Source organism: Salmo salar, chromosome ssa13 (genome assembly GCF_905237065.1).
Source record: "Salmo salar chromosome ssa13, Ssal_v3.1, whole genome shotgun sequence".
NCBI classification, from domain to species: domain Eukaryota; kingdom Metazoa; phylum Chordata; class Actinopteri; order Salmoniformes; family Salmonidae; genus Salmo; species Salmo salar.
This window is the reverse complement of record NC_059454.1, coordinates 25,086,037-25,102,362: the sequence shown is the minus strand read 5'-3', so window position 1 is coordinate 25,102,362 and position 16,326 is coordinate 25,086,037. Positions and strand designations below refer to the sequence as shown.

General features: G+C 43.5%; 1 protein-coding gene across 3 annotated transcripts in view; it reads left to right on the top strand.

The window, feature by feature from the left end:
* Nucleotides 1-16,326, top strand: part of LOC100195767 (protein kinase C-binding protein 1) — a 30,189-nt gene that overhangs the window by 6,190 nt on the left and 7,673 nt on the right. The window contains exons 3-17 of one of the 3 annotated variants that reach the window (XM_014135055.2): nucleotides 3,787-3,857; nucleotides 4,490-4,650; nucleotides 5,572-5,715; nucleotides 6,203-6,316; nucleotides 6,427-6,519; nucleotides 10,795-10,882; nucleotides 10,981-11,036; nucleotides 11,141-11,218; nucleotides 11,456-11,571; nucleotides 11,733-12,211; nucleotides 12,339-12,467; nucleotides 14,252-14,401; nucleotides 14,727-15,254; nucleotides 15,414-15,911; nucleotides 16,049-16,209. In XM_014135055.2, the coding sequence (XP_013990530.1) occupies nucleotides 3,787-3,857; nucleotides 4,490-4,650; nucleotides 5,572-5,715; nucleotides 6,203-6,316; nucleotides 6,427-6,519; nucleotides 10,795-10,882; nucleotides 10,981-11,036; nucleotides 11,141-11,218; nucleotides 11,456-11,571; nucleotides 11,733-12,211; nucleotides 12,339-12,467; nucleotides 14,252-14,401; nucleotides 14,727-15,254; nucleotides 15,414-15,911; nucleotides 16,049-16,209 (2,866 nt within the window). Of the gene's footprint in view, nucleotides 1-3,786; nucleotides 3,858-4,489; nucleotides 4,651-5,493; nucleotides 5,716-6,202; nucleotides 6,317-6,426; nucleotides 6,520-10,794; nucleotides 10,883-10,980; nucleotides 11,037-11,140; nucleotides 11,219-11,455; nucleotides 11,572-11,732; nucleotides 12,212-12,338; nucleotides 12,468-14,251; nucleotides 14,402-14,726; nucleotides 15,255-15,413; nucleotides 15,912-16,048; nucleotides 16,210-16,326 lie in introns of all 3 variants that reach the window. The other 2 variants (XM_014135053.2, XM_014135056.2) reach the window with 2 other exon arrangements.

The following is a 16,326-nucleotide window of genomic DNA, read 5'->3' as shown; positions in this document are numbered from 1 at the left end:
ACGGTAAATTTAATCTTGATGGTGTTGTTTGTGTGTTGTTATGTCCCTCAGAGTCAGTCTTCTCTCTGGAGGTCAGGGGCTGCAGGGTGACAAGGGCGCCAGGTTGTTTCTCCATCAACAATACTGATCCTCAGTGGATTCAAGGACACCAACACAAAGCATTCAACGAAACAACCCTGCTTTCATGGCACCAATTACAAAGCAGGAACCCAGACCCTCTCTCTGCACTAGACACAACTGTGTTGCATGAGACGGAGAAACAGTGTATTCTCCCCAGGGATAGGTCCTAAGTTTGCCAGATGTCTTTATTCTTATAGTCAAACTCTCTCTCTTTCTCTCAGTCTATTTCTTATTATGCCTAATTATTATTCGACAGCAGTGGGCACAGTGAAACTGAAGATGGGGGTTACAATGGATAACTGATTTCCAATTAGCTGGATTTCTTCTCTCTCTCGTCTGTCTCTCATCGGTCTCCCTCCTGTTGTACTCGGCAGTGACGTTGGTTTGGTTTAACTGTGTTTTGGTGTTTGGATGTTGCGCTCTAATCTCCACGGATCTCCTGGTCCTCGTGTGTGTGCCTGTGACTGGAGCCTCGGTCGGCATGGGGGAGAGGGGGGAGGGGAGTCGGCTGTGGCCTCCATTTTCTGTGACAAGAGAACCCTGCTCTGCCTCAGCTCGCCTGTCTCTGAGGAGCCAGTGGAATCTCAAGGCACAGATTCAATGTGTGTGTGTGTTTTTTTCTTCTTCTATCAGCCATTAATCCTTGGCTGTTTGTCAATGTTATCTTGAATTTTGGTCGTCTGGAATATTCACAGATACTGAAGATTTTTTTGCTATCTGTTCTCCTGTGATTCTGCCAGGTTTCAGGAATTCTGCTCCTGGTCTGAAATGCCCTCTGGAAGAACATAGGATGACCAAATGATCTGCTTAGCTAGACGCTACAGGGTCAGGTGGTTCTTGTGTCACTCTGGCTGCTCGGTGGGCCTATTTTTGAGTGAATAATGAGTGTGAACCTTGGCTTACTGCTGGGTTGCATGATTAAAGTGCTCAGTCCTCTCACAGTGCTCTCGCTGGTAGGACACGTTGCACAGAGAGTTGGCAAACATGCTCTCTTTCATGTGGGCCTCGTTCGTTTTTTTTGTTCTGTGTCCGGAACAGGAAGGCCCTGAAGGGCAGCATGTTTAAACAAGACAAGACTCATATGCTGGATACTTTTAGATTTTTCTTCCATTTGTATCTTCTTGATCTTCTCTCGTTATCCAGATGGCATTATGGGTGATTTCATGCCTCAGTCTTTTTGATAATGGAGATTAAGCCTAGTGATTTATTTATGGAGACTTCTCTCATGTGGATGTGGTGACAGGGTTGTTAAGCATTACCTTAGGTTTATGAATGATCAGTGTCATGGACTTGGTTTGATGAGCAGGATGTCAAGGTTTACAGTGCGTGTTAATGAGGGTGGCTTTATTGGCTTAGTAGATTTAGTTAATGGCCTCTCAGTGGTAGTCATGCTTGGGTGCATCAATGGCTGCCCTCAGCTCTGGCTCTGGGAGCATTGTGCCTCTCCTTTTTCTACTCCGTCCTTTTTGTCTTCCAGATCAATGACCATGATGGATGTGGATTCTGAAGAATATATCAACTCTAATCTTATCCAAATCTTTGTCTGAAATGTTCCTCTGAGAACATCTATAACATTCCCACTTGTCCACTTCTTGAACATTTTTTTCCTTCTAGATCTAGTGCTGAATATTAGACTATTAGGCTACCTGTACCTAGGCTACCTGTACCTAGACGTTCTCCTATCAGGAGCCACCAGGGCAAGGCATTGGGTCTGGTTCAGCGTGTGACCTGTGCTGGATCCTGAGGATTATTTTCTTTAAGCGGACGATGAATACGACTACATCCTTGGAACGAGGCTCTCAGTGGCCCTGACAAAGGAGGGGATGAACTCTCAAACAACCCCATTCATCACCAAGGATCCCCCCCCTTTTCTTCTCCTCATTTTTCTTCCTGAGAGGGAATTAGAGGAGAGCAAAACCAAAGACACAAAAAGCTCCAGGGTTTGATTTGGCCGTTTCTGTAATATTGTTTATTATCGATATGATTTGCTGTGGAAATCTTATTTCGGATGTTAAGAACAGGCTAGTTAACAGACCTATGTAACAGGTAAAAACCTGTAGCTAGCTAGTCAGACCAAGGTTGACTCCGTAGAGCTTACTGAAGTGATCTGGTGCAGTGGGTTTCTATACTGAACAAAAATAGAAACGCAACATGTAAAGTGTTGGTTCAATGTTTCATGAGCTGAAATAAAAGATCCCAGTACTTTAAAAGGCCACTCTAAAATGTGCAGTTTTGTCACACAACACAATGCCACAGATGTCTCAAGTTTTGAGGGAGGTGCAATTGGCATGCTGACTGCAGGAATGTCCACCAGAACTGTTGCCAGAGAATTTAATGTTAATTTCTATACCATAAGCCGTCTCCGTCATTTTAGAGAATTTGGCAGTACGTCCAACCGACCTCACAATCGCAGACCACGTGTAACCACGCCAGCCAGGACATCCACATCCGGCTTCTTTATCCGGCGGGATCGTCTGAGACCAGCCACCCAGACAGCTGATGAAACTGAGTATTTCTGTATGTCATAAAGCCCTTTTGTGTGGAAAAACTCATTCTGATTGGCTGGGCTTGGCTCCCCAGTTGGTGGGCCTGGCTCCCAAGTGAGTGGGCCTATGCCCTCCCAGGCCAACGCAAAGCTGCGCCCCAGCCCAGTCGTGAAATCCATAGATTAGGGCCTAAAGAATGTATTAAAATGACTGAGTTCCTTATATCAACTGTAACTCAGTAAAATCGTTGAAATTGTTGCGTCTATTTTTGTTCAGTATAGGAATAGCCAGTTGTGAGAGCTGGGGTTTGAGTGGCTACCAAAAATCACCTTTTTACACTCTCATCCATGACTGTCTGAGGCAATCTTCTGTGAGTCACCGTCCATTTTGAAGGTGAAAACCCTTTTGTGACGTAGCCTATGCATTTGTTGAAGTGTTTTTGTAATCATTGAAAACCCAAAAATGTGTTTAAGGCGTTGCTCTTTTGAATGAGCTTGCATTGTACAGAAAGATCTTCTTTAGTGTAGGTAGGTGGGCAAATGGGGATGCAAACAAACTCGTCAATGCATGGCCCTCATCAGGACTGAAGCCCTTGTCTCTCCATTGTGTCCTGGAGGACAGGAGCACACAGCCTACTCGGTTGGATGGCCTTATTTGTTGTGCTGAAGCACAAGTGTTCCGTTTATTGCAACACTTGTGCAAGCTGAATAAAGAGGACCTGTTGCTATGGAGATGCTATGGAGATTCTCTCCAGTGGCACCCCATGGAACACAAACTCCCAACGTCTGAAGTTTATCTGACTGTGATTACCAATGATTATAGACATGCATAGGAAGACATGATTACACTGGGGAAAAAACGTGGTTGTCATTTAACAGACTCTTATCGAGAGCGACTTACAATTCGTGATCATGTATGATCTTAAAGGCCATGGTTCTGAGGTCGAAGTCAATTCTGTGCCACATCGGTTGCGCCTTAGATCTGGTAACATTAGTAACCTATTGATGTTTCTCAATAAAGCTGATGAGGTAACCACAATGGAAACCTGGTGAAACTCTGGTGACTTTATCCCCTGGGACCCTGCCTTAGGTGGTGTTCCACTTGTTTACTGTGTGACAGGATTTGTTTTGTGAACACTGTTTGTGACTGACTCTCTCTCCTTTCATTCTGTGCTTTGCAGTCTGGCTGAGGACGAGGTACAGACAGAGTCGGATGTGGTAGAGGGGATGGATGTGGCACTGCGATCCAAAGGTAAGAACAAGGCCCTGCATGCTAAGACCAATGTTGTGTTTTGAGAAGACAGCTTATTCTAGTATTCTTCTTCTATTGTTTATCTTACCGTTAAACATACTTGTTGTTTGATGTGCATCTCATTGAGCTACACAGAGCAACCATTGTGCCATTCAGTTAAAATCGTATCACTGCTACCTCTGAGGTTGTTGCACGGGTTCAACCTCACCATCACGTGCTGTGGATGTTAGCCTAAGTCACCATTTAGGTGGCATCCTCCACACGTGATCATCATCACAGGGCCTGACCACACTGACTTAACATATTACATTTGTTGCCAGATTGGGAAACCAAGCAGTAGGGTTTGGTGACCAAAATCCCTTATCTGGTTGGATTCAGTATTCCTGGGCAACCACCACCGTATTAAGTCTCTCAATGAAGGGGTTCTGCTAACAAAAAGAATGCTTGAGGATTTACACTGCCTTTGACATTCAATGACCCCCCCATCTGAGTGTCATTGTGTAGAGTGGCCTGGGAGTGCCTCTGCCTTTCATGCCAGGGATCTAGTCTCTGTCCTTCTAAGATTCCTATAAGCTGCTACTCTCTGTGTTGTATGTATGGTTACCTGGTGTCCCCTCTGCTCCGGCCGCTAGTGTCTGACCCCGGGTTAGCAGAGCGGGTGCTGGTGGCTCAGAAGAGGAAGGTGTCCAGCCCAACCCACTCCTCCAACGGCCACTACCCTTCAGACACCTCCCCTAGCCCCTTGAAGAAGAAGAAGAAACCTGGAGCTGTCCACAGCAACAACAAAGACCAGGTGGGGGGGGGGGTGTAGTTTGTGACTGTGCGCTTGTGTAAGTGTGTTTGTGTGTGTGCACCTGTGCATGACTGACTGTGCACCTGTGCATGACTGATTGTGCTTCCAGGTCTAAATGAAAGACTCTGCTTCATGTTCTGTGGTCGGATGCATTTGTTCATATCCCAAAAAGATCTACCATGTATTGATGATTTGACTATTAAGATTATTTATGTCTGCTGATTAATCATGATAACTGTTTATAGAGTGGAATACTTTAAAATTACTTTTCTAAACTGCCTTTTTTGGAAAGAGTAGATATGCCTGCCAAATATGTTTGTTTGTGTTGTTAATGCTTTGTTTTACATGTATGACATGATTCAACCCCAAGCCAAAACTTTTGAATTTAGTTCCACTGACAATGAACATGTCACACATTCTGAACAGTCACATAGATGTGTGCTGACTAGTATTGTGTCTTGTTCACCGATTGGCTGATGTGGGTTGATGCGGTGTCAAGCATGATACCCAACACAAAACTGGTTATTGGTCCACCAGGGAAAGTCATCAATGAAATTGCACATTGCAAGTCTGACAACATAAAAAGATGACAATAACACAAACTTCCAGTTTAAATCAAGAACAATGACTTTACTATTGTATAGGCCTACATTGATATTGACTAGACCAACTAAACAGTCTTGTGTTTGGTGCCTGCCTTATTTTGCCTTACATGTTGCTTATTACCCTGCCTTACTTGCCACTTTGTGATTATCTGTGTGTTCTGTTGCACTGCACCTTTTGTGTTTTGTTTTCTGCGTGTGTTTTGAAACCCGCCCCCTGTTTCTCTTGCCTGCATTTCAGTCAGAACTAAGACATGGTCCCTTTTACTATGTGAAGCAGTCATCACTCACCACAGACCCTGTTGATGTTGTCCCGCAGGACAGCAGGAATGACTTCTACTGCTGGCTGTGCCACCGCGAGGGCCAGGTGCTCTGCTGTGAGCTCTGCCCGAGGGTGTACCACGCCAAGTGCCTCAAACTGCCAGCAGAGCCTGAGGGTGACTGGTTCTGTCCAGAGTGTGAGGTACTCACTCACGTGTGTGCCGTGCGTGTGGGTGTGTAGGTGTATATACGTGTGCAAGCGGTGTGGGAGTGTTCCAGGCACATTCTCGCTTAACCACTAGCTTAATGTCCGCTTGCTCTTTGGGGTGTCAGGTGATGGGGTTGGAGGCAGCCTTGGGGTCAATTCCAATTGGACTCTGCATTCTAGTAAAACAATAAACATATCTTATAATAATGGTAATACACGTGGTACTTCCTAATTTTTTTATTTAAATGGAATGGACCCCAGGCCTGTTTAGATGGGGCTAACATAAAGTTGGCAGGATCTTTATCGTCCCTCTCTAGATGGATGTTGCCTTTCTGAGGACTAGTACCACAGTCTCCTATAGATTATGACATACTGTAGATGCATAGTTAATAGCCAGCCCAGCAGACCTACTGTGAGTGGTTGTGTTTACCCAGCTACTATTTGTCAATGGTACATTGTCCTGATTTTGTCATTTTTCTAGAAAATCACAGTGGCAGAGTGCATAGAGACACAGAGCAAGGCCATGACTATGCTAACGATAGACCAGCTGTCCTACCTGCTGAAGTTTGCCCTCCAGAAGATGAAACAGCCGGGGGTAAGTTAGTGAAAGTCTCTCTCATGCCCTCTAGGTGCCCACTGTGGGCTAGAGATGGGGCTATCGCTTCTGTTGTTTATGAGACTAATACCAGTTTCTTCTGTGGGCAGACTGAGCCCTTCTGGAAGCCTGTGGCTCTGGAGCAGCACCCTGACTATGCTGAGTACATATACCACCCAATGGACCTCGCAACATTAGAGAAGGTACCATTACATTCACATTTCAGTCATTTAGCAGACGTTCCTATCCATTCCCGACTTGGAGCCCTCTAATAGCAAGGCAATGATGAGCTTTTTGAGTCTATAAATCATGGTCTACAGATAATACAGTGCCTTCAGAAAGTATTCACAAGCTTTCATTTTTTTCCACATTTTGTTGTGTTGCCTGAATTTTAAATTGATTACATTTAGATTTTGTCACTGGCCTACACAAAATAACCCATAATGTCAAAGTGGAATTATGTTTTAAGAAATGTTTACTAATTTAATAAAAAATGAAAAGCTAATATGTTTTGAGTCTTAAGTATTCCACCCATTTGTTATGGCAAGCCTAAATACACTGAACAAAAATATAAACACAACAATTTCAGTTCATATCAGTCAATTGAAATAAATCAATTAGGCCCAAATCTCTGGGTTTCACATGACTGGGAATACAGATATGCATACGTTGGTTACAGGTACCTAAAAAAAAATAGGTAGGAGCGTTGATCAGAAAACCAGTCCGTATCTGGTGTAACCACCATTTGCCTCGGTGCATAGAGCTGATCTGGCTGTTGATTGTGGAATGGCTGTGTGAAGTTGCTGGATATTGGCGGGAACTAGAACACGCTGTCGATCCAGAGCATCCCAAACATGCTCAATGGATGACATGTCTGGTGAGTATGCAGGCCATGGGACATTTTCAGCTTCCAGGAATTGTGTACAGATCCTTGTGACATGGGACGGTGGATGAATAGCATGACAGTGGGCCTCAGGATCTCGTCACGGTATCTCGGTACATTCAAATTGCCATCGATAAAATGCAATCATGTTCATTGTCCGTAGCTTATGCTTGCCCATACCATAACCCCACCGGCACCATGGGGCACTCGCTGTCTGTCATCTGCCCGGTACAGTTGAAACCTGAATTCATCCATAAAGAGCACACTTTTCCAGCGTGCCAGTGGCCATAGAAGGTGAGCTTTTGCCCACTGAAGTCGGTTACTACGTCAAACTGCAGTCAGGTCAAGACCCTGGTGAGGACGACAAGCAGATGAGCTTCCCTGAGACGGTTTCTGACAGTTTGTGCAGAAATCCTTTGGTTGTGCAAACCTACAGTTTCATCAGCTGTCCAGGTGGCTTGTCTCAGACCATCCCGTAGGTGAAGAAGCCTGATGTGGAGGTCCTGGGCTGGTGTAGTTACACGTGGTTTGCGTTTGTGAGGCCGGTTGGACGTACTGCCAAATGTTCTAAAACAATGTTGGAGGTGGCTTATGGTAGAGAAATTAACATAGCATTATCTGCCAACAGCTCTGGTGGACATTCCTGCAGTCAGCATGCCAATTACACACTCCCTCAAAACTTGAGACATCTGTGGCATTGTGTTTGACAAGACTGCGCATTTTAGAGTGGACTTTTATAATCCCCAGCACAGGTGCACCTGTGTAATGATCATGCTGTTTAATCATCTTTTTGATATGCCACACCGTCAGGTGGATGGATAAGCTTGACAAAGGTTAAATGCTCACTAACAGGGATGTAAACAAATTTGTGCACAAAATTTGAGAGAAATAAGCTATTTGGGCATATTGGAAAGTTCTGGGATCTTTTATTTCAGCTCATGAAACATGGGACCAACACTTTACATGTTGCGTTTATATTTTTGTTCAGGAGTAAAAATTGTAAACAAATTGCATGGACTTACTCTGTGTGCAATAAGTTTTTAACAAGATATTTTAATGACTATCTCGTCTCTGTACCCCACACATACAATTATCTGTAAGGTCCCTCAGTCGAGCAGTGTATTTCAAACACAGATTCAACCACAAAGACCAGGGAGGTTTTCCAATGCCTTGCAAAGAAGGGAACCACCAATTTGGTAGATGGGTAAAAATAAAGCGGATCGAATATCTCTTTGAGCATGGTGAAGTTATTAATTACACTTTGGATGGCATATCAATACACCCAGTCACTACAAAGATACAGGAGTCCTTCCTAACTCAGTTGCTGGAGAGGAAGGAAACTGCTCAGAGATTTCACCATGAGACCAATGGTGACTTTAAAACGGTTACAGTGTGGCTGGGCGATATGGCCTGAAACTTCACTTTTTTTTAAACTATATCTAAAATTTTTTTAAAATCTTTAAATAAGCATTGTTGTACAATTAAAGGTCAAATACACTGCATTTAAAACAGTCAAAAATAAGCTAACTAATTCCGAGCTTGTGAAATTATACCTAGACTGAATATATGCCTTCCACAACTATCAATCAAATGAAATTGTATTGGTCACATACACGTTTTAGCAGATGTTATTGCAGGTGTAGCGAAATGCTTGTGTTTTTAGCTCTGACAGTGCAGTAATATCTAACAATTTCACAACAAAAATTGTTGTAAAAGACGCACTAATAATTTAATTATTTTATCAAAGTAGTTGTACATACTGTTTTTGCTATAATCACTGATCTGGCGTTCAGGTGTGTCTATAAAATGTACTTTTTGTTACATTTAACCAGAACCATGCATAATGCACATTCACTAACAATGTAGCAGGTATTATAGTCAATTAACACCGATCTCATAAATAATCTCTCAAGCACAAGCCCACGTGCTACTGAGAAGTCAGCTAATATTTATATTTTAAGTTTAACCAACTTGGATCAAAGATATAATTTCACAAGCTCTGAATTCAGCTAACAAGGCAAAATAGTTGAATTGTTATGAACACAACTTTCTGTCCGTCTCCAACTGTTTGAACAGCTTGCTAGTCTGTCCACTTTGTTCAGATGTTGAAATCAAGTGGCGTACCTTATTTCTCGAGAATGAGTTGCCAATTCCTTATATAATTGTTTTATGCTTATTGCAGATTTATTAAACAGTCATCCAAACAGCTAGTATAACTATCTTTATTTGACAAAAATGCTGTTAGCGATACGTGTTACCATAATGCGCGCGAGACAAACTGATCATCCATTTTCTAGAATGAATGTTCATTGGTACATCCGTTTTAGTAGTGTCTGCTCTTGTTCGAAATTTGAGGAGTTGAAACAAACAGGGTATGGTTCGAAAGATTAACTTCTCCTCTATTACAGTAAAATAATGTCTCCATATGTTTCAGTGTCCATATGACCGATTCTGTTGGATCAAACCTTTGTTGTTGTGGTGGGGGAGGGGCTTGGGAGAAAGAGACAAACCGAGAGGTTTCACTCCTTGCCAAAATCTGTAAAAATAATCCCAAAGCGTTTCTAACACAAGGCCAAATATACACTGGAGTTGCTTAGAAAGATGACATTGAATGTTCCTGATAGTTACAGTTTTGACTTAAATCGGCTTGAAAATCTATGGCAAGACTTAAATTGTTGTTTAGAAATGATAAACAACCAACTTGACGGAGATTGAAGAATGTTAAAAAGAATAATGTGCAAATATTATTTGTACAATCCAGGTGTGCAAAGATTTTAGACTTACCCAGAAAGACTCACTCACAGCTGTAATCGCTGCCAAAGGTGATTCTAACATGTATTGACTCAGGGTGTGAATACTTATGTAAATTCGATATTTCTGTGTTTCATTTTCAATCAATTTGCAAAAATGTCTAAAAACATGTTTTCACTTTGTCGTTATGAGGTATTGTGTGTAGATGGGTGAGAAAAAAAGGCATTAAGAGTTGGGCCAGATTTTAGATTTTTTTTTAACATAGCATTGTTTAAATATTCCCCATGCAATGTTAATGGGGCACTAACATAGCTGCCATAGAATTGTCATGTAAATGCATCATAATGCAGAAACATTAAAGCGTCAATCAGCAGTTAAAACATTAAAGCGTACTCCCCACCATTGTTTCGGTAAAAAGCAGGGGGGATGGGGCTGGAGAAATGTAACCACTCTCAAATTCAAAGACAGAGCTATGGCTTCAAGGACTGATCATCCATGATATCAAAATTATAGTTTTAACCATGTTTTTTGGCTATACAGTGTTTGTTTACATTTACTTTGTTTACAAACATTGGAGTAAAACAAGCTTATATTTTGGGTTATGATGGGGAACGACAGTTGAACAAAGCTCATGATCCATTTATAAATTATGTTCTTCAACAATCAATAGGTACATAATATTATTAAGTCCAAAAATGGATGTAGCAATTGCTGATCGCCACTTTTAATGGCCCAACCATTGAGATCCTATTAAATTATTCTAAATCCTAGTTCAATGGGCCCAACTCTCTAAATACATGGCTCTGGTGTAATCAAATCATATTTTTCTTTGCTATATTGGTAGAATATGAAAAAGAAAATGTATGGCTGCACAGAATCCTTTTTGGCTGACATGAAATGGATCTTACACAACTGCATCATCTACAATGGAGGTAGGTCAAAAACACATGTTTGAGACGGTTTCCTCACTATACTGCTTGCAACATGCATTGGAAATAAAACTTGGCTCTTACAAACATGTTTGTTCCAGGAAATCACAAACTAACAGCAACAGCAAAGGTTGTTGTGAAGATCTGTGAACATGAAGTGAGTATCATTTTTACATGATGACTGAAATGCCATTCAGTGGTGTGTTTGTTTTCTCCTTTCTAAATGTATTTCAGTAATGTGGAAAATGCTATTTGTTTCAGGTGAATGAAATTGAGGTCTGTCCGGAGTGCTACCTGTCCTCGTGCCAAAAGAGGGACAACTGGTTTTGCGAGCCATGTGTAAGACAAATGTTTCCTCATCTTCTTTTGCAAAGGACATTTTATGGATGTAAATGTTTGTCCTGTGACTTAGGTCACAATTCGGTTTGTCCTGAAGACAAATGTAGATTAGCCTAAATGTAATGTTTCAAATCTCAAAAATACTCTTTACAACACAGGAAAAGTCTTTGCGAATCCTATTCCTCTGTGTTTATGCTGTTTTATCTGACTGTGCCCCCGGTCTGCCCCCCCTCTCAGGGTCACCCACACCCCCTGGTATGGGCAAAGTTGAAGGGCTTCCCCTTCTGGCCAGCCAAAGCACTGCGGGAGAAGGACGGACAGGTGGACGCACGCTTCTTTGGACAGCATGACAGGTGAGCCTTGCTATTTAATGAAAGTGGCGGATTGAAGGGACTTTCCATAGTAATTACTGAAGTACTGTTTGCGTTCGTATGGTATTGGACTCCTCTGACGGTAGTCATAGGTCTCTCTGCTTATCCTACTCCTAACTTGTCTCTGTGTTCTTTCTCTGCAGGGCGTGGGTTCCTATTAACAATTGCTACCTCATTTCCAAGGAGATTCCCTTCTCTGTGAAGAAGACCAAGAGCATCTTCAACAGCGCCATGCAGGAGATGGAGGTCTATGTGGAGAACATCCGCAAGAAGTTTGGGGTGTTCAACTACGCCCCCTTCCGCACCCCCTACACGCCCAACAACCAGCTTCAGATGCTGCTGGACCCGGCCAACCCCGACGCAGGGACCGTGAAGACGGAGAAACCTGACAAGATGCGCTTCAACTTCGACATGACCGCATCTCCCAAGATGCTCTTGGGCAAGAGCTCTCTGTCGAGCGGGATGGGGCGAAGGATCTCTCTCACGGACATGCCTCGCTCTCCCATGAGCACCAACTCGTCTGTACACACAGGTTCTGACGTGGAGCAGGATGGGATAGAGAGAGGGCCTAGGAACCCCCCATTCCACTACAGCGCTGGGGAGGAGTCTATGGACTATACCGGTAATTAACATGCTCCTGAATCTAACGCATCATATAACTAACACAGTATAGTCACATTCAAAACACAGGTTAGGATCAAGACTCAAACCATTTGTGGAGGTTAAAGTGTTATGCGTTATGGCCTCAGCATCCCCGGCCTCAGTGAAGATGGGCCATGCAGGCAGCATGACGGGCAGCCCCAAGCCCTTCTCCCCTGGTCTGGTGCCCAAACAGGAGAGGGCCCTGGGCACAGGCAGCATCCTCAACCTCAACCTGGGTGAGTCCCATCTAACCCCACCCCCTTATGTAGCACCTTATCTTGTGCTGTCTGTTTGGTTAGGGCAGGGGTGGGTAAACTACGGCCCTGCGGGAGGTTTGAGTCTAGATTTTTTAAATTTTATTTTGGGTTATGATTGGTAAATTATTATTTGGGGTAAAAAAAAATAATTAAAAACACTCCGCACGTGAACGTCTAAAACTATATAGTATGTACAAATGATTATGAAGCTATATATTTTCAAATTACTGCCTATTTTCTGGCCCGCAAATTGATTTTGACATTTTTTAAAAAATCCCGATGTGGCCCTTGAGCCAAAATGTTTTCCCACCCCTGGGTTAGGGGTAATGTTGAGGTTGAGTTTTAGTGTCAGGGTTCATAAGGTCATGAGAAGTCATGGAATTTTTAAATGATGTTTTCCAGGCCTGTAAAAGTTTTAGGAAAATGATCAAATCAAAAAGTTTTTGAAAAGTCATGGAAATTAATTAAATAATTTCTGTTAATGTAAATAATTTAGGCACAGTTTTTTAAATATTTTATCAATCACATAAAATCAACATATCAGACAGGATCGGAATATGACACTTCAGTGCATCTGTGTGTGTGTGCGCAAGCATCACCTGCATGTGTGCGAGTGTGCCTTGCTCAAGGAGTGAGACAGTCGGACATTACATTCCCTCTATGATTGCAGCAGTAGGTAGGCCTAGCCTATAAAATATGACAGAGAACAGACTAATTGGGTAGCCAATTCAAAACATATATTGTAGCCTGGCCAGTTAACTAGAGAGAACTGTTTAGTTGTTATTAGTCATGTCCCAAAAATCTTTCCACCTACACTCGTGAATAAGGCCATAAAGTGTCATACAAATGATTCATTTAAATAATTATTTTTGACGAAACTAACAATTAACTTTGTCATTGTATTAGTTGGGATTCTTTTTAATCTCGATGAATCGAGTCATGTTAATCAAAATAATAATGTGTGAATTGTGATCAGTAGTTTTATGAACTGGTTTTGTAGATACTTCCAGTTGATTTGGGCATTCGATGTACGAGACATTGCAAGTCAATAGATACTAATCAGCCTGCAAAGTAAACACTTCTAAGGTAGCTAAGAGAAATATGACTAAACTAGAAAAGGTGAATTTCCTGAAGAAAAGTTGTGGGCTTGTTTCAGCTGAATAAAAAGATTAGTAACCGACCATACAGTTAGCCATTTGATCTTTGATATATTGAATGAGCACATTATTGTATAAAGGTATAAAACATATTTGGTTGCAATGTTTTACATCAAGGGTGGTCAACCATCCTCCAGGAGAACTACTGGGTGTGCAGGCATTTGTTCCAGTCCCCCTCTAACAAAACACATTTTAGAAATGAGCTGCTCAAGCGGACCTTGATAAACTGACTTTTATGTGTATGATCCAGTACCTCTCCAGACTGAGGGAAAGGGGATACCTAGTCATTTGCACAACTTAATGCATTCAACCAAAAATCTTTCTTCCGCATTTAACCCAACACCTCAGATTGACCCCATGTGTATTATTCAGTTGCCTAATAGGTATTCTACTTGGTGGGGGGGTTAAGTGCCTTGCACAACAACAGGAAATGGTACATGGGATCAGAGAGCAGCTTCCCAGTGTCTATTACATTTATGCTTACTTTTTTTGTATATAGAGATGCCACAAATTGTTGGTCATGGAAATTTGGTTAAAAGTAATGGAGAAGTCATGAAATGCCATCTGTCAAAATGTGTATGAAACCTATAGTGTTGTTTGTCACAGATCGTGTGAAGGCTGAGATGGACCTGAAGGAGCTCAGTGAGACAGTACAGCATCAACAACAACAACAGGGGTCATCACTCCTCCTCACCACCCCCAAGAGACCCATGAGGAGCCTGGACAAGACCATCGAGAGCTGCAAGGCCCAACTAGGTACTCGCACACTTTCACACACCATCCATGAAATTGTGTCTAGAGCTGGGATTGGCAACTCCATTCCTCGGGGCCGGAGTGGTGTCACCCTTTTCCCCATCCCTAGCAAACACAGCTGATTTAAACTAATTGCATTCTAAACTGAAGATCTTCATTATTGGAGTCAGATGTGTTGGCTGGGGCAAAAGTGTGACACCGATCAGGTCCCAGAGGACTGGAGTTGCCCGTCCCTAGTCTAGAGGAACAAATTTGAAGACCTATAAATGTTCATGTTCATCATGTATTAATTCTATGATTTATATGTTGTTTCTTTATCCCTGTGCAGGCATTGATGAGATCTCTGAGGATGTATATAAGGGCGTGGAACACAGTGACTCTGAGGATTCCGAAAAGTCAGACTCCAGCAAGAGCGAGTACCTTAGCGACGAGGAGCAAAGACTGAAGAGCGCCGCCCATGACGACAAGGACAAAGCAGAGAGGGAGTCTAGGAAGAGGCCCAAGGCAAGCACACCGGTAGAGGACAAGGGGGCAGTCACAGGGACCAGGGATAAAAAAAACTCTGAAGCCCTGCTCAAAGACAGACATGGCAGCAATGGTCCAGAGAGAGATTCCCGAGAGAAGCCCATGACTCCCCAGACTCAGCCCCCCACAGACAGGCCCAAGGCCCTAGAGGCGGGTAGGGCAGGCGCACCCCGGGCCCTTGCTGGCCCAGACCAGGACTCTGACTCAGAGAGGGAGCTGGTGATTGACCTGGGGGATGAGCAGGGGGGCAGAGACCGTAAGAGGGCCAGGAGGGAGCCAGGGGCTGTAGCCGCTAAGCCCACGAAGGAGCCCCCTGGCACCAAGCTGGAAGGTGAGGGCTCATTTCATGTCTTGTTTATTTTGTTTTGTGTACTCTAGTTGCTTCGTTTTATATTTTTTTGAGAGACTGAGGCCTAAAGGCTTATCAGAAGGGAGGAAAATACTGTTTGTTCTATCTTTATTTAATCAATGTATTTTTTTCTCTGACCAGGCAAATTCCCCACCGCAGTGACCCCCTCTCTAGCCTCCGCCACCTCGTCCAACCCCAAAGACCCCAGTCAGCCCCTCATCAACCCCACACTCAACCTGTCCTCTAGTACAGGCTCTGGCCAGCCCAACACGGCCTTCACCACCACCCCTGCAGCTCCAAACCCAGCTCCCACCCCAGCTCCCACCCTCTCCTCCACTGCTGCCTCAGCCCAGTCGGCAGCAAAGAAACAGCGCCCCCTGCTGCCCAAAGAGACAGCTCAGGCAGTGCAGAGGGCAGTGGTGTGGAACCCCGCCAACAAGTTCCAGACGTCCTCGCAGAAGTGGCCCATGCAGCAGCAGGAGGAGCAGCCGGCTGGGCCAAACCAGACACAGGTTCCTGTTCCTGTCCAGGCTCCGATGCAGACGCAGGCACAGACACGCAGTCCACAGCAGCTCCAGTCACAGCAGCAGTTGCAGGCATCCTCCAGTACACGTTACCAGACCAGACAGGCAGCAAAAGGTACATAGAAACTAAGTCCACTAAACACAACTCCCCAACATCTGTAAAAGCATACATAATCATCTCATATTAGTTCATATGAGCTGAATTGTAGTTTTCTTTCATTCCTCATCCCTCTTTTCTTCTGTGGTTTGCAGCCGTGCAGCCTAAAGATGGTCCCCAGACCTCCACCTCATCAGTTACCTTGGTCACCTCTGGTGCCTCCTCCGCCTCTTCCTCGTCTTACCTGGCAGGAGACTTCCAGATCCCCACAGCTTCAGCAGATGTGGCAGCTGACATCGCAAAGTACACCAGCAAAGTGAGTTAGTCTGATGCTATATGTCTAAACAGAATAAATATATGGAAACTTTACAGGGAAAGTTTATTGATTCACAGATTTATATTTGTGTTATATTGATATGGAAAGTTACCTGAC